This window comes from Sinocyclocheilus anshuiensis, unplaced genomic scaffold (genome assembly GCF_001515605.1).
Source record: "Sinocyclocheilus anshuiensis isolate Anshui unplaced genomic scaffold, SAMN03320099.WGS_v1.1 scaffold870, whole genome shotgun sequence".
Classification (NCBI taxonomy): domain Eukaryota; kingdom Metazoa; phylum Chordata; class Actinopteri; order Cypriniformes; family Cyprinidae; genus Sinocyclocheilus; species Sinocyclocheilus anshuiensis.
The window spans coordinates 2,456,715-2,475,664 of NW_015540842.1; the positions used below are offsets into that span (position 1 = coordinate 2,456,715).

At 37.7% G+C, this 18,950-nt stretch overlaps 1 protein-coding gene and 1 long non-coding RNA gene across 2 annotated transcripts in view; both read left to right on the forward strand.

The window, feature by feature from the left end:
- The window catches only part of LOC107687540 (NXPE family member 3-like), a 19,415-nt gene extending 15,446 nt beyond the window's left edge, over positions 1–3,969 (forward strand). The window contains exon 6 of the mRNA XM_016484916.1: positions 3,659–3,969. Coding sequence (XP_016340402.1) covers positions 3,659–3,856 — 198 coding nt within the window. The 3' untranslated portion in view covers positions 3,857–3,969. The remainder of the gene's footprint in view (positions 1–3,658) is intronic.
- A 2,647-nt stretch (positions 3,970–6,616) lies between these two features.
- LOC107687552 (uncharacterized) lies at positions 6,617–8,418 on the forward strand. Its single transcript, XR_001634142.1, has 4 exons — positions 6,617–6,690; positions 7,694–7,796; positions 8,012–8,161; positions 8,231–8,418. It is a non-coding gene; the product is annotated as an uncharacterized LOC107687552 (long non-coding RNA).
- The last annotated feature ends 10,532 nt before the right edge of the window (positions 8,419–18,950 follow it).

An 18,950-nucleotide genomic window follows, 5' to 3' on the forward strand; every position in this document is an offset into this window, starting at 1 on the left:
CACTCTTTCTCTGGAAGAGAGCTGGAGGTGCATAACTGACCAGATCGCATTCTTTCTCCAGTAGGTCATCAAAGACATTTTTACATTATGCAGTCAGTACAATCTGTTTTTAGAGTGTGGTTAGGATGTGTGATTTCCAACATGGTTGATATGTCTTGCCATGTCCCCACAGCATTGCGTCTTTCAGATGAAATCATGTAATCGTTTTTTATTTTATTTGTATAGAGAATGAGAGACGATTTGTCCTCCTTTTCCTTGCTTTAAAACACAACTTATATGTGGTTGGAGTATGTTTTGTGCATGACATCATTGCAGATTGCATATAGGCTTTTCATTTTCCTTGGGCGTGAAAGATAAGACTTAATTGTGCTATACATTTCTTTCGGCTCCTTTATGCTTGTACGTTTCCTTCCAGACAGATTTAGATGTCTCTGGGGTGAAGTTGCACTAGAGTTGCACTTTAAAGAATGTTTAGGAACGAATGAACCTTTCACCCTTTGCCCTCATCCGGTCAGATGATTTTCCAAGCCATCAGACCCGTCTGATTTAATTGTTTTGTAACGTGATACAGTATCATGACATAATGTTGATAGAATGACATGTTATTCTGTCATTCTTTGCACTGTTAGCGACGGCATGTTTGCAAGACAGAACACGAAGCATTTGCTGTCTTCGTTTTACACTTTTTTTCGCTCGCTGTTATTTTCTCTCAGAGTTGTTTACATTGGTGACTGTGTGATTTGGTACAGCAGGAAGTCATAAGAGAACAATGAGGAGACGAGGAACAGGATGTCAGAGCGATGTGTCTGTGTGTATGTGTGTGCCTGGAAGGGGGGCTATTTACCTGCTGGAGACACAGCTCTAATCGGCTCCTGAGATGAGAACACACGTAAACGCACACTAACTAATGCACAACGTTTGTCTGCTTTCATGTCAAACAGTCATTTGCTATAGAATAAACAGGGCTTGTGCGTGTTTATGCTTATTTGTGTTAAATAGTGTCAGTTTTCATATGTTTTCATATGCCAAAAAGTCTCCTGAGCTTTGAAAGGTCAATCTCTGAGAATTCAGATTTCATTTGGAGATTTAGAGAGAGTCGGTATGAATTAACAGGCAGAGTCGAACAGCTTAACCGCCACACTAACTTTCCTTCATTCTCCCTGTCAGATCTGCTCTGATTATCTATATCAGTGATCCTCAAATCTGGCTCGCGAGATCCACTTTCCTGCAGAGTTTAGCTCCAGCCCTAATCAAACAAACCTACCTGTGATTTTCTAATGATCCTGAAGACATTGATTAGCAAACTCAGGTGTGTTTGATTAGGGTTAGAGCTAAACTCTTCAGGAAAGTGGATCTCGCGAGCCAGATTTGAGGATCACTGATCTAAGTGATAACAAAAAATAAAAATACTCATATTAGCGGTGAAATGTTGCCCGATTATGTCAAACGTCATAAGCTCACTGGATGTCATGACAACAAATGTCATGATAGAAAAGTTTCAATGGCCGTTTCTCAATATGCGTTCTTATGCGATCTTGCGTCCTTGTGTTCTCGCTCTACGTCATCATTAACTGAACGCAAGTACAGAGGACGCATGAAAGTGCCCTGATGTGTTCTTGAAATCGAGGATGCATCGAATGCAGACTTAAGAGAATCGAACCGTTAGAAATTACAGAAGACGCTGCGGGCGGACGACGTACAGAAGCCTGTAAACTTTAAACTTCTCGTTCTCGCTTAACAGATTACCGCTGCAGCTCGCAAATACGTGACGGCTTGTTAAAGTAAACATTTGTCATTTTGTTTTGCATAATTTTTAAGAAGTGAGAAAGCATATTAAAAAGAATTTTAACATTGGCAATGAAATATGTAACATTATAAATAGCCTAATCATTTTTTCAAATACATTAGGTAAAAAGCTATTGCATAATATGAAAATATTGTCTATAATAAAATGAATACTTTTATTAAAAGTGTTATGACATTCGTTTGTGACGTTATGTATTATTTATTTAGCATTGTGTTGTTATGGAAGGAAGGATACGAGAAGGCAGGGTCGGATCCAAGTGCAGCTCTAATGTCACAGCAAAGTCAAACAAAGGCAGTAGGTCAAAACACAGGAACAGACAGATTAGACTCAGGAATCGCTAGGCAAGGAGCAGTAGCGAACAGACAGACAATCATCAACATAATCAATACTTCGCAGTGAGTGTGTGTGTGAGAGCAACCTTTATAGTGCTCCGCACAGACAACAGGTGTCTGTGTGTAATTAGTTCCAGTTGCTGGGCTTGTGGGAAATGCAGTCCATAGTGAGAGCTGACTGATATCGTGACGTGTGCTGCTGTCTCGCTCCTTATAACGCACTGGCTGTCAGTTGAGCAGCAGGAACACAGCGCATCTCAATTCTCACAAGTATGCGCTCTGTGTTCTCGTCTCCACGAGAACACAAGACCGTTCTCTGCGTTCTTGGAATTGAGAAACAGCCAATATCTCGCCTTCGCTTTCATTTCGGACCATCTCCAAAAAGACATTAAAAAAAACTAAACAAATGATTTACAAGTTTAACATGCGTTTATCAAAGTAGGAAATAATTAGTGCTCTTGAAATACGAAATGGAGGCGGGCCCGGACTGAATTCCCTCCGGGTCCGGATCCGGACCGGAGTCAGGAATTTGAGAAGCACTGCTCTAGGAGAGCTATACATCAATTCTATGCAGTGATGCCGCCGGGTTCTCTGGGCCAAAGCTCATCTCAGATAATCAAAAAGACAGTGAAAATGTGTGCTGTACTCAGATGAGTCCACATTTCAACTTGTTTCTGAGAAAAATGGATTTCGAGCTCTCAGTCCCAAAGACCAAAGGGACCATCCAGACTTTTTCATCAGTGACAGATGCAAAAGCAAATATCTGTCATGGTATATGAGTGCATCAGTGCAAACGGCATGGGTGACTTGCATTTGTGTGAAGGTACCATTGACATGGAGGCATTGCCGTCAAGATGATGTCTTTCATGGGAAGTCCATGGTTATTAGATCAAGACAATGCCAGCTCTCATTCTGCATGTGCTACAACAGCATGGTTTTGTAGACTCAGAGTGAATGTGCTAGACTGGCCTGCCTGAAGTCCAGATCTGACTCCTATTGAAAATGTATGACCAGTCATGAAAAGGAGAATCAGACAACGACAATCACAGACTGCTGAGCATCTGAAGCCTTGTTTCAAGAGAGACTGGACAAAAATTGTGCTTGCAAAACTTTAACAATTAGTATCCTTAATTCCCAAACAATGGAACATTGTAATTAAAAGGAAAGTTGATGTGACAGTGTTAAACATGCCTCTGTCCCAACTTTTTTGGAGTGTGTTGCAGCCATCAAAATCAAAATTTGTAATCAAAATGTGTTCATATTTATAAAATACATTTACGTTGGTCAGTGAAAACTTTGGAAATGTTTTCTATGTACTTTTGTCAATTAAATAAAAGTTAAAGAGAATGAACAAATCACAGACTCTCGATTTTATTGCATTTTACAAAATGTCCCAACTTCTCTGGAATTGGTGTTGTAGATTTTTTTTGTCTTGAAGCTTGGAAACACTGAAAGCTTCATTACTAGAAAACTTCCTTGTGTGTGCATGGAATTCTGATTCTGATCTGTGTTCTTACAGAATATTTTTCAAAGTGATTGGTATACGATGCAGCTGAACACAGTGATGCAAGAGATGTTCAGAGATATTAATGGAGTAATATACTTAGATGTCTGGCAGATGACTTCCTGTCACTATCTACGTGAAAGTATTCACCCAGGACCTGTTATCGTTGCTAATGAGGTCAAAACATTTCTGTCATATGTCTGTCCTGTATGATTCATCATTTAGTATCACACAGCCCCAAAGAAAAACATGCATCTTGCTTTGTCATCATCTACAATGTACATACAATAAGACAATGTACATAAAACCAGATTGAATGAAATGCTAACAAATAGCCTTAAAAATAATGGACAATGTATCGTTTAAAATGAATTGCATTAGAAAAGTACCATAAACCTACTTGAACATACTAATTTGTAAATAAAGAGATCATGTTATAACTGCTTTGTCTGTCTCCATTAATTTATGGATTTTTTTTGTAAAATAAAAACCTAAAATTGTAATTATATTTATTGTTTTCAGCATACCACAAACAGTTTTCAGTATTGCAGGACAAATATGATCATTTGTATGAAGTAGATAACGGTTTTCATTACCGCCGTGATACTGCTGTGTTCAATTTACCAAACTAGTGCAACAGTTAAAATCTGGGTTAACCCCATATACTGACATGACTAGTGTCGAGATCCACACACAGGTAAAGTACACAGCACAGATTTATTAGGCAAATGATGAATTTTTGTAAGAAAAATCATATTTAAAACGTAATAATCAGTTTAATCTAGCTTGCGTTCACTGTTGTACACAGTACAAATTAGAAGTACAAAACGAGGATTTGTAAAGCAGAATGTCGGAGGATTTTGATATAAGCCAAGAGGAGACTGGTTTTCCTTTGCTAAAATAAGGAAACTTTGCTTCCTTTGCTCCTGTAAACAAACGTTGGTTTTCACGAGACTCACTGGCGCATGCACAACGCCGACATCTTACGACATCCGCCCGGAGCTGCTACCGTGTACAACTGTTGGCGCAAGCTAGATTAAAGTGATTATTACATTTTGAATATGGATATTTTTCTTACAAAAACACATCGATTGGCTACAGGAGGCCTTTGTTTGAGGCCTTGAGACACTTTTTATTATGGATGCATGCACTTTATTTAACTTCTTTTGGACTGATGAACTGCAACACCCGCTGACTGCCATTAAACAGCTTGGAAGATAAAGACAATTTTTAATATAACTCTGATTGGATTCATCTGAAAGAAGGAAGTCATATACACCTAGGATGGCTTGAGGGTGAGTAAATAATGGGCTAATTTTTATTTTTGGGTGATCTATCCCTTTAAGAGTTATTTTCCTTGCAGGTGAATGGTGATCAGACAGACGGGACTTGAAGACAGACGTCGAAGCAGACAGACAGATGGGAGGTAAGTATCCACACTGAGGTGAGTCAGGTATGTAGCTCTAAGGGAACAATGAAACCAGACAATGTGGATGTGAGGAGTAGCTGCTTATATAGAGGGTATGCATTGACATCACTTTCCCATCAGAACACTCCCCCTCAGCTGGACTGAGTGGCAAAAGAGCCTACCGCATGAATGGATGTAATACTGCGCAAATGCGAATAAAACAAATGATTATCAGTTTAAACTAAAGGTCGTTGAACTCGATATAGTGTTATTTACAACTTACCAAATATCCAGTGCTCCATAGATATTGACATGCAGCCAGGAATCGTGTTTCCTGACATTTATATGTGCTTGATTTCGACGCCGGGGAAATACATAAAGCAAATCTGCCTGTGAACGCTTTATGTAAATACAAAATACAAAATAGGTTGGTCTAAATCCGGGTGATCACTTATATCACTTATATATATTGTCATATCGTCCAGTCCAAAAACGTATATAGTTTTTGTCAGTGTTTATTTAAAAACATCCAGTTATGCAGAATATAAGTTGGTAAATATTTAATTGATGAGTTGTCAATACAATATATAGGGTATAACTTTACCACAAAATTCAACATATTGACATTACATGATAACCAATGCTTCCACTCAGTCTTTTTGCCACTCAGTGGGTGGAGCTGCACTCACGCCAGCTGACGGTGACGTCACATGCATACCCTCTATAGCAGGGATAGGCAACGTCGGTCCTGGAGTGCCACTGTCCTGCAGAGTTTAGCTCTAACCCTAATCAAACACACCTGAACAAGCTAATCAAGGTCTTCAGGATTACTAAGGCTACAGACATGTGAGTTTTTTTTCAGGGTTGGAGCTAAACTCTGCAGGACATCGGCACTCCAGGACCAACGTTGCCTACCCCTGCTCTATAGTGATGCTTGATTGGTGCGTGCAGGTGCAGGTGATTAGAACTCTGGTGATTCGGAACATGTGGGAAGATTTGAGGGATCTGGTCAGTGTTGCCAATTTAGCTACTTTGTAGCTAGATTTAGCGACTTCCCCGCCCCTTTTGAGACTTTTTTCAAAAGTTTAGGGACAAATATAGCAACTTCTTGGACAAACCTTATCTAAGTTCTCATCTTGCCCACTGATCTACGTTCATCTTTATATAGATCAGTGAATTTGCCATTGTGATGTCATCTAGGGACATTTAGCTACCAGTTTTAGCTACTTTCAATTGAAAGCAGTTGGCAACACTGGATCTGGTGCAGATAATGGAACTGACTCTCTAGCTGTGTCCCAAACTGAAGTGCATGGACTCCGGAGTGCGCATTTGAAGTGCGATTGCGTCACAGCGGCACGACGAAGGCTGTCCCAAACTGAAGTGTGTTCAGTAGTAGTTTTTAAGAGGTTGAGAGTAACGTCCACTGACGTCCTTTATATTTTATGTGAATTTCCAAAACTCTGCTGCCAAGATGTAACATATCTCGCGATTTTTGCAAAATCCCGCGATATGATAGATTATCTCTTGAGAGAGCGTTAACGCATTTTCCCGTTTCTTCAAAAGATCACAAGGAGAGGACTTGAGGAGGATGCTTTGTTATATTGCGAAAGTCGACGAATTATTAAAAATCTACTGTTGGGTAAGTACATTTTGTAGTATTTTATTAATGTGGTTGAGTTTTACTTGTTTGACATGAAGGAACCGAAAGAAATGCACACATTGTCAACTGAAATGTAGTTTGAGTTTGGCTAAAATTAGCTAACGCTAGTAGGCTAAAAGTAGGGCCAGTGTGAATAAATCTAGATTTAAATTAAAAGAGAAAAGATAGTCTATGCATGACCTGGCGTTTTATTTGTATCCAAAACGAGGAGATGTGAACATGCAGTGGATGTTTCATTCATACTCGAAGCCTGAGGGCGCTCTCGTGCAGAAAGTCCAAAACAGGACTCATAGAAGTACTTGACATGCCAGCCAGGAAATCCCTAATTTGGGCAAAGGCATCCCGCTATAGCTGAATTTAAAAAAAAAAACCGTGAAGACAGTACATGCACGATTACGACAATATATGGTTTATTTGTGTTTTTCAAGTCATCTCCAGGTAATAAACAAAGTATCTGAATAATGCAGTGCTAACTGAAATAGCATTTATTACAGTAGGCTATAGAAACTATAAAATATATTTTCTACCTTATTCTGTGATAAAAATGGGGTGTGGTATATGAACAAATAATAAAATTGACATTAGGAAAATATAGGAAAAAAATATTACCGAATACAAATTATTGGTTATTGTCCAGCAGTTTATTTGATTTCATAGCCAATTAAAAGTAAGAAAAATAAATAAAACCTGTTAGAACAAAAGAAAAAAAGGCATTATTACATTTTACATTTCTGTCCCCTTCACTTTTGAAATGATGGCTACCCCATAATAAACATAATTTCAGTGTAAGCCATGATTGACAGTCAATACTTGTCACAAAAACTGTGGACATGTACTTGTTACATGATAGATGAGTGGTTATGAAAGTGTATGTTTTAACACAGCATACAATCGCCACGCTGCACATTACTGTTAATTGTAATATTGACCTTGCGTGGAAATTTTTCTGAGGTGAAGTAATCCTGAGTAATTTCTTTAACAGAATCATGTCCAGGCGGCTGTGAGATCTGATCTGATCATCATCCAGTCTGTCTGCAATGACGTGAAGAAACAGAACAAACTGAGACAGACAACGTCTCCAAGATGTTTCAAGAAACCTACCTGCAAAGCTACAGTACTGTTAAAAGTATTAGGCACTTGTGTAAAAATGCTGTCAAATGAGAATGCTGTCAAATTTTCTTTATCAGTTAACTTCTATTACCTAAATTAAATCAACATTTGGTGTGAGCATCCTTTGTGTTTAAAGCAGGTTTTGCCCTCGGTGCACTTGAGCAGAGTTTCTCAGGAGCTTTGCAGATAGGTTTCTTGGATATGCTATTTACCCATCATACATATAAAGTTTAAGACATCATCTAACTCCTTATTGTCAGACATATCAGAACGGAAAAGAACCTTACTGATGGAAATACTACAGAGCTGGTGGATTTATTTATATTAAGCCACGCTGCAGGTGCATGTTATTGTTGATTTTATTATTATTATTATTTTTTTTTTAAATATTCATATTCCCTTTCCTCAGATGCTGTGAAGAGGTGAAGCCCAAATGATACAGACTCAGACATGGATGCAGCAGTGCCAGAACACCTGAAGCATGCTCCAGGAAGTGCTGGGGCTTGTGGATATAAAAAATTAGCCATAAACAACTTTCACAAACTCTAAAAACATTTACACATGTGTTAACCATTATACAGTATTTTTGTTGTTTACTTGTTTGATAAAAATAAAGAAAAAAAAGGTATTATTACATTTTACATTTCTGTCCCCTTCACTTCTGAAATGATGGCTACGCCATAATAAACATAATTTCAGTGTAAGCCATGATTGACAGTCAATACTTGTCACAAAAACTGTGGACATGTACTTGTTACATGATAGATGAGTGGTTATGAAAGTGTATGTTTTAACACAGCATACAATCGCCACGCTGCACATTACTGTTAATTGTAATATTGACCTTGCGTGGAAATTTTTCTGAGGTGAACCCTTGGTGCACTTGAGCAGAGTTTCTCAGGAGCTTTGCAGATAGGTTTCTTGGATATGCTATTTACCCATCATACATATAAAGTTTAAGACATCATCTAACTCCTTATTGTCAGACATATCAGAACGGAAAAGAACCTTACTGATGGAAATACTACAGAGCTGGTGGATTTATTTATATTTATTACTTTCTTCTTTTAGAATCTTTAGTTCACCTAACCTGCATGTCTTGGGACCCAGAGCAAAGCCACGCTGACACAGGAAGAACATGCAGAAAGGCCTCCCGTCGGGACCCTTGAACCCAGCTGCTTAAGCATGAATTGTGAGTTTTCATGATGTCACTATAGATTGGATTTGAGTGCTGTTTTCAATTAATTAATTTGAAAATTCTATAATATTCTAATTCTATTCTTTAAAAAATGGTCCCTTTTAGACTTGCACTCTATTCATTTACTGCTTGTTTTCTTTTAAAAAATGTAACACTAGTTTTTCTAATCTTTTTGTATTCTTTTTGTTTTCTTTTTATTTATTATACAATTAACAAAAGCAAAAAAGGCATCTAAAACTAGCTTGCTCTATTTTTTTACTATTCTATCAGTTTTCTTTTTATTTATTATATAATTTTTAAATAATTACTACGTGTACTGCATTGAGCTAACTGAGACTTGTTATAGCACTTGCATATCATTGCTCTTTTGTTAATTCTCTAAAAGACCACCTGTCTTTATCAGAAGTGTCCTGTTAACTTTCACAGAGTTACACCTAATTAAGGGTCTTTCTCAAGGACACCACAGTGGTATTGATGAGGGAGGGGACAAATTGCTGTTTTTTCACTAATCTAACACACATTTAACGCAGATCATCTATTATTTACACAAGATTATTCTAGAGTAAAATAACATGTAATACATGTTGATTACCTTTTTCTAATGCTTCATTTATGAAACGGACGCAAAATCTTGTTCCATTGTATTTTAAATTTAGTTGTAGGACCTTAAAGACATTTTCAAAATAAGCAGGTGCATGTTATTGTTGATTTTATTATTAATATAAAAAAAAAAAATCATATTCTCTTTCCTCAGATGCTGTGAACAGGTGAATTTGTACTGCCACAGCTCTGACTTCCATGCATCAATGGTGGAACACATGAATCTCACTCCTGGAAGAGCTGGTGTTTGTGGACCAAGAAAATGAGAGAAAACATTTTTTTTTTTTTTTTTTTGAAAGACTCTAAAAAATAGTTACATATGTATTCACTGTGCTCCTGTAATTTTGTTATTTTCTTGTTTGACTAATGGCTGCTTAACATTAATGTAAAAATGTTAGAGAAAATGCCATTGCCACAGACTTAACCACATTCTAATATTTTTATTTTCTTGTTTGAATAGTAGCTGTTTAACAAATGGAATACATTTTTTAAAAATGTAGTATTCACAATGAAATATGTTGTGCTAAATTAGAACACTCTTCTTTTTACTTTAGTCCACAAGTGTGTTATTGTTTGTGATACACGTGATTAGAACGTTTTATAGACATTCAGATCTGACTGGACCGATTTTGGACCTTTTTAGAACATTTGTCAAGTTCAGATGTGCCTTTCACGATGTTGCACAATGGGTGTGTGATTATTTTATATGCAGGCTTATACTTAAATTATGCAGCAACACATTATAAACATCCAGACGATGACACATTTAGACGTCCTGGGACGCGCAGAAAAGACGTGGAATTTACGGCCAGATGATGTCAAAGACGTCCGTTCAACTTTCATTTTGGAACTATTTTTCAACCATGACGGGACGTGACGGAGGGACGTCTTTTCAACGGTCATTAAACGTCCAAATGTTTGCTGGGAAGTTTCATATAATAAAGCAAATCTATCAGTTTTACTTAAGTACTACAACTGTGGCTTTAAATCGTAATAGCTGTTTTTATATATCATCAAATATCACGGATCTGTGGCAGCACAGCTGTCAAGCGTAGCCTAGAGCAATTGAGAAACAGAGTTGCGACATGCTTCGATCTCGCCGCCATGTGGTCACGTGGTTCATGGAGCTCACGATAGTTCCGAACAACTTGTGCTGTGAATGGGTTTGAGAAGGTTAGACAGCAGTTTCACTATATTTGCAGCAATTTCTAGTAAATATTAAAGGGGTCATATGATGCTTTTTTAAAGATCATTATTGTGTGTATTTGGTGTAACAGAATATGTTGACATGCTTTAATGTTCAAAAAACACATTATTTTTCAAATACTGTACATTATTGTAGGTCCTCTATGCCCCGCCTCTCTCAAACGCTTCGTTTTCTACAAAGTCCCTCCTTCCGACAAGCGCAGTCTGCTCTGATTGGCCAGCTGACCCAGTGCATTGTGATTGGCCGAACACTGCAAGCACTCATCGGAAATGTCTTGAAATCGCATCATATGACCCCTTTAAGGCATAATGTGCATTAATTACTAAGCTGACTACGCTTTACAGTAGCATTTTATTCTAGGGAGTGATTAAGAGACAGCCTTAATATGTTCTCATACTCCTTGGCAGTCAAAAGTCACTGAACACATTAAGTGTAACTTTTTATTAATCTTTTAGTTCAGTAATATTTAGCTAATATATTGAGGAGATTTTTGATACTAAATAATGTGCAATAAGCACCAGCCTAACTCGCTCGTCTCTCCCGCATTAACCCTATAACTGCTGGTGTTATGGATCAACTGGGGATCGTGTTAACTGGGGACATGCACGTGCACGCAATAGTTTTACCCGAGTTTCCAGCAGATGTTAGACCTCCACAGATTCGTCACAGGGAATTTTCAACTAAACAGAATTCAAAGCTTTCTACATTATTTGTGAATGTTTGTATCATTATTGGACTCTGTTGTTTCCCCTGTCGATGTCCCAATGTATCAGACTCCGTTTAAGGGAAGTTTTAATGTGTTTTCATGTTGCGTCACGCCCAGATTATTTTGTTTAGGCTACATTCGTTTCAATGGATTTTTTTTTCTAATGACAATTGTACATGCATTAAATAAGGTGCTTACTTTGTTTCTTTGCAACGCGTGTGTAGGCAGTTGTTCAAAAATATTCCTTAAATTTGTGTCAATGTAATTTGAGCAGCAATATTGCTGTGGTTAAAGGTACATGTCAAGCATTTCATTTTCTTTCTTTCTTTCTTTCTTTTTTTTTATATTGCTAAAGAATGAGTAATAATCAAGCTATTGTTTTGCATTATGCATATAATTTCAAATTAGTGACACACAAGGTGTTGAAGCAAATTCACAAAAGAACTTTTACCTTTTAACAATACATAGCTTCAAAGCAGCTTTACATAAAATGCATGTTTCTTTTACTATGAAGAGAAATCTGTTGTCAGAAATGACTGTCGATATTGCAGAAATGTACAGTTTTATAATAGAGGTCTGTCAAGTCAAGTGAGGTCACCTTTATTTATATAGCGCTTTATACGATACTGATTGTGTCAAAGGAGCTTCACAGTGTTAAATACGGAAATAGTGTGTCAATAATGCAAACAAAATTCAATTCTGCAGTAAAGCAGCTCTAAAATGAGGACAATAGTCAACAGTCAATTTCTCAGTTAAAGTCAATTCATCGTTGATTCAGTAATGCCATCCTCCTGCTCAGTTCAGTTGTGCTTTGCAGGGGATCTGTCTCTAGGGCACATCTAGTTAACATGGTCTCCGCTGACATTCAGAGCTGTTGTACTCGTCTCTAGGTGCTGATCCACCATCTGGTCTGGATACAGACTTGATCTTGGTTAGTTAACATCATTCAGTTAAGCCCAAACATGTTAAGACAATGATTTACATATTGTGATCACAATGATTACAATATAAGGATAATTTTGCAGTTCTGCATGTTGATTCAGAGTTGGGATCATCTGAAGTTCTTGCAGGGGTTGTTGTCATCTCTTCACAGGTGTTCGGGTCATAAAGTCTTCACAAAGGCTGAATCCAAATGTTCGTGAGGTTGTTACCACTGAAATTAAGATAACTGGCATAATTCAAAGTTATATTACGTATAAAGAGGCCCACACTCACTATTTATAAAACTGACATACTTTTGTGTCATATTTTCAGTTCAAGAAGTCTGCAATAAAGTAAATAATGAAGCTTTTCCTATTATAATTAATGTTTGGGAGAGAGGTATCATATTTGTGTGAGATGCCAAATGAGTATGTATGTAATATTAGCCATATATGTAATAATTCATCACAGTATCATATGTTCTGCCTATGTCAGTCATGAAAAAGTTGTGGCTGCTGAGTGATTGTCACAGGACTTTCATACAAAAGACAGCAATGAAACTAGAAAAAGAACCTACGAGTCAGTAAGAAAGATCCTACAGCATGGTTCACTTTTAATAAACACTTGTCAAACACCTTGTCACCTTAAAAATGTAAACACGCCATACATGTGACATATATCGCTCATACAAATTGTGGAAAAAATGCCTTCCTGTGTTCATCACACATACAGTATTAAAGAGTTTGGCTTTGAATCCTGCACTGCTCATAACATGTTTTCTACGGTCGGAAACACAAGTAGTCTGGCAAGAGACCAGTAGGCCTAATGAAAAGCAGGAGTCATGAACTCAAGAGTTTACTTTAGACAAAGTTTTCTCTACATGTTCAATGACAGACAACAGATTCACAACATTTAGCTAAATTCAAGCACCTAACTGAGCATAATGTACAGTACAATACAGACACACTATTAAGCATATATAAAATTCAGTTAATTTAATTGATTATATAATTATAAGAAACTGAACACAGAATTGTTCTAAACCGAGTTCTAAGCCAATGCAAAATGTTGATTTCAGATCAGTCATAAATCCAGGATGAAACTTTATGTCCAGGGAAGAGGATACAGAGGCACTCTGAAGCGGTTCGGTAGTAGTGAGAAAGCAATCCGATCTAACGGACCAACGAACCAGGCTATATCATAATTTATGATGGGTAATTACGCAAGTTCCTTGAAAAGCATTAGCTTTGTTGTTTTGCTAATACCTCAGAATGAACCTGTGAATGTCTGTGGGTGAGCACGTCTTTGCCATTCAAAAATCAAAGCGCACTTTTTTATTTTATAATGCCGTCTTATTGCTCTTCTTTGTAGTAGGTGCATTTTAAAAATGTTTTCCCAATCAATCCTGGACTCCTGCTCAAAATGATAAATTATTATAACGACAACTACAAAAAACAACAACAATAAGCCCGGGAAGCTGTTATCGTTCCATCCTGACGGATGACAGGCGTGACAGCTCAGTGGAATCCTGGAAAATAAACCGTGGAACTTTGACCAATGAGAGAACAGTTTACTCGCGCGTGAATTGTATTAACAAATTTGGTCCGTTTAGAAACTTTGCCGTGTGAAAGCGAACCGCACCAAGAATAAAAAGCAACATTGTAATTATTTTAATCCCTGTTTCGGAACAATGCAATCGATCTACAGGTGTGAAAGCACCCTTAGTCTATATCTGTTCATTAGAACACGACATCACTCTACAGATACAATGTGATACAGTAATATTGAAAAGAAAATACTTACATTTTACCTTCATTGAAGAGTTTGATCATTCACTGAAACGATTGTCCCATGTTAACATGGGCGTGGTTTGTTAGTGTGACATATGGTAAACTTCCTAAAACTGCGTGAAATACGCAGGTACAGACACCGCGAAATCAAAACGCTTTATTATGCATGATACCAATGTATATAACTGGTGAAACACATTTTTTAATCTATGACATTTGGAATATCGCAGTGACGAATCTGTCGCTGTCTAACATCTGCTGGAAATTCAGGTAAACATACTTGCATGCACACGCACATCGCCAGTTAACACGATCCCCAGTTGATCCATAACACCGGTGCAGCAAAATAAACAGCAATTTCACAATGATTATAAAGTCTATGCGCTACACTACATTCTTTATTATTAAACGAAATAATTAGAACAACGTAAGTCTACATTAATCGACACATTCTTAGGAAATAGTGGGTTCACAGCAAATTATCAGAACTACTTCAGTAAGACAGTAATATCTGCTTTACCTGGAAACCTAAAGCTGCACTAGGTGTACATTACATATTAGCACAAAACGTGATATTTTGAGCACTCAATTGAAAATGTACACATAACGTACCCAGTGACGTATACCGGCAAAAGATTAGAAAATATGACGACTTGTTAAGGCGATTCAGAATCGACTCTCTCTTTTGAGAGACACATGGGCCTCATTTATCAATCTAACGTAGAAACGAACACAGATCCTTGCGCACAAATCAACTTAAGACAGAGTTCACGTGTGATTCATGCAGGGTTTCTGCAGGATTTTTAAGCTCAAATTTAAGACCTTTTTAAGACCTGCACAAATAAAATTAATACCCTATGAGCGGGTTAGGGCAATGTCTATAGTACCATATTAAACTGTAAAATTACTGTAAAAGCATACAGTATACAGATGAAATGTCTTTGCAACCACTGCAACACACAAGAGACAGTAAAACATATTTTATTAGATTGTAAAAGGTATGAAGAAGAAAGAAGTGAGTTAGAAACACAAGTTTCACAAGAAACACAAACACAAAATCAAAATGTGTGGGGAAGTTGTGGCCCCACACTCCAGTCCAGTAGGTGGCGGTAAATGCACCTTTCAGTTGGGTTGCCAACTGCCAATAAAATTTAAAGAAGAAGAAGAAGAGTTCAGGTAACTCAAAAACTTGCGTACACAAGCTGAGACCAGACGTGAGATTTGATCGTAGCCATCGCTCACGTCCATATTGATAAATTCCAAGTTTTGCGTTGAAACGAGCGTAGGCCTATGCCCAATTTTCTTTTGTGCTTTCGTTTCGTAAATGAGGCCCAATATCTTTATTTATCATGCACTTTTTTTTTTTTAACAACTTTGCAGATTGTTTTCATTTAAGGATAGCTACATTATAAACTGCAAAAGAGATATTTTTCAAAAACTGATATGACCTGCTCTTTAATAAGCTTTTTCTCAATTTTTACATTTCAGTATGTTTTTTTGTCTTATAGTTATGTGAATAATATCAACATTGAAATGTTCTTTTACGAACAAGTATCAAGACACACACTTAGAAATTGAGATAGAAGAGTACATTTAAAGGAAATTAATTGATGTATTTGTTTACATTTTAATATCAAGTGTTGTCTTATAGTTCTGTGAATAAAACTAACATCTACATGTTTGTTTAGGAACCACTAACAAGACACACCCTTTGAAGTTAAGATAGAAGAGCGTATTTACTTATTTAAATATTGTTCTTTGAACAAGTAACAAGACACGCCTATTTAAGTTTACATATCAAACTGTGTGCATTCTAAATTTATTTATTTATTAAACTTCTGAATGTCAAACTTGGTCAAGACAAGTGCAATATCTTCCTCTAGGGGGCGGTAAACTGCACAATCTTTGTAATGCATTGCAAGCTTTTTCTCAATTGTTCCATTTCAATAGCTTTTGTTGTGCTATAGTTCTGTGGATAAAACCAACATCTACATGTTATTTTATGAACCAGTAATAAGACACACCCCTTAGATCTGAGATTTATTTTTTATACATTTCACAAGTGAAGCATTTAGATGGAATAATTGTGCTTTTTGCTCTTGGTTTTGCACTTTGCAGACGGTCCCTATCCTGCACTTTAACATTATAAGGTCTATTAGTTACAATTCCTTAAGGCACATTAAAACAAATAAAACACATTGTGTGTTCTCTACTACATTTGAAAACAATTATGACATTATGTTTCTTGTCCTTGTGCTAAATCATTAAAGAACTATTGAAGATTTCCGAGGCTGAATCTCTGACAAATGTCAAACGTCCAACCAACTTTATATCGGTCACTGCAGGCAGTGGACCAAACCACTGTGAGACAAGGGAGGGGGGACTCGATACATTTCTAAACTTAAAACGCTTTTTGAACTTATATCGTTTTACTACTGTCCATTGTATTATTTACAATACACACAGTGGTTTGTAATTATATTTTTAGGGGGGACATCCCTCAGATGGTCCTTCCCCTCTTCCCCCCAAGAGACGTGTACATCACTTTTGTTCCCAACAGTGAGACATTTGGAAAACACTGGGAAAGTGTCCCCTGTAGGAGAACGCTACAGAGAACACATCCTGCATGTAGGAGGAAATTACACATATGGACTGGCCAATCAGGGAAGTGCAACATACAGTTAGGTCTATATATGTTTGGACACAGGCACAATTTGTATTATTTTAGCTGCTGACCAAAACATATTCAAGTTACAGTTATATAATGAATATGTACTTAAAGTGCACACTCTGAGCCTTAATTTGAGAATTCTCATCAAAGAAAGAGGAAAGGTTAAGGAATTACAGCTCTTTAATATGTATCACCCACAGTGACGGCGCTACACCGGGGCTAGGGGGGGCTATAGCCCCGTCAGTATTTTGAATAGCCCCGGTTTAGCCCCGGTTTACTCTGATGTCATCAATATCATTTATTTTCTTAGCACCCCCACATATTGGTCTAGCCTCCCCTTAGCACCGGTAGAGAAAAAATTCTGGCGTCGTGCCTGATCACCCACCTTTTTCAAGGGACCATAAGTAATTGGACAACTGACTCAAAAGTTGTTTCATGGACAGGTGTGGGCTATTCTTTCGTTATTTCTACATCGATTCAGCAGGTAAAAGATCTGGAGTTTATTTTAAGTGTGCCATTTGCATTTGGAAGCTGTTGCTGTGAGCCCACATCATGTGGTCAAAGGATATCTCCATACAAGTGAAACAGACAATTGTTAGGCTTCAAAAACAAAACAAATACATTAGACAGATGGAAGGAACATTAGGAGTGGCCAAATCAACAGTTTGATACATTCTGAGAAAAAAAGAATGCACTAGTGAGCTCAGCAACATAAAAAGGCCTGGATGTCCACAGAGGACAACAGTGGTGGATGATTGGAGAATCCTCTACATGGTAAAGAAAAACCCTTTCACAACATCTAGCCAAGTGAAGAACACTCTCCAGGAGTAAGAAGTGTCACTGTCAGTCTACAATCAAGAGAAGACTTCACGAGAGCAAATACAGAGGGTTCACCACAAGGCAAACAAGGCCAGATTAGACTTTGCCAAAAAACATGGAAAAACACACTTCTGGAAAAACATTCTTTGAATGGCTGAAACTGGCACTCCGCCACGCCTGACTGCTGAGGGTGCTGGATGAACTCCAAGCAGGGTTTGCCGTGAGGGGAACTCACCTGTGTGGGCAACAGGGCATGCCCGCTGCCCACACCAGTAACTGTGCCACTGGAAGTCATGCATGTTCATGCTTTGGATCATGATCTGTTCCAAGCCTTCTCCATACTTTTTTCTTCCCGTCATTCTGGTACAGGTTAATCTTAATTTGAACCATCAGACTCGGCTATGCAATTCAGTTCGCCCGGCGACCCCTGAAGTTCAGAGGCATATGGTTCACCTCCGTGCTCGACAAAGATGCTCCTGTCTTACGGGCAGAGTCTTACTCATGTCTTACTCATTCTCGCGCAGTCACAAGGTAAGCAACCCGAGCAGCGTGACTGCAGCTGTGGGTGCGGATGGCATATGCCCCAGGAGCCTCTGAAACTGTTTTAGTGGAACCGCTGTCCTGCTCTTGAATGAATTTAAGCAGTTCAACATCGACTAAGCAGTGGAGCTGAAAAATAATATCACTGTTCATTAAAGGTAACATGGTCTTCCTCTGTGATTTCATAAAATGCCAGCTGCTTATGAGATTATTGTGATATAACAGGTGGTCATCCTACATTGTAAAAAAATGCACTGGTAATTTTCTGGTAAAACATTATGCATAATTTTACAGACATTTCATTTAACTATAAAACACAACACAATTCAAAATACATGTGAAAAACCTATAAAAATGACTTTATATTAATAATGTACATTGTGCTCTGTGTAGTGGTTGTCTTTATAATCTTCACCCAGCGGGTTTTTCAACTGTTAACACATTATGTACATACAGTGGCAGACGTTAGTTGTTATCTATTGTTACTGCACTACTGAAGCATGAACCATCGTCATTAAGTCTGTAAACACTGAGTTGAGAAAAGTGCATCGTGCCAAAATAGGGCCTTTCGCACCGCTTTAGTTCCAGAACTAAATGTACAGTACTAAAGTACTGGGACGATTTTGCGCGAACTATTTCCCAGTACCATTTAAAGGGTTGCATTCGCACCGACAGTG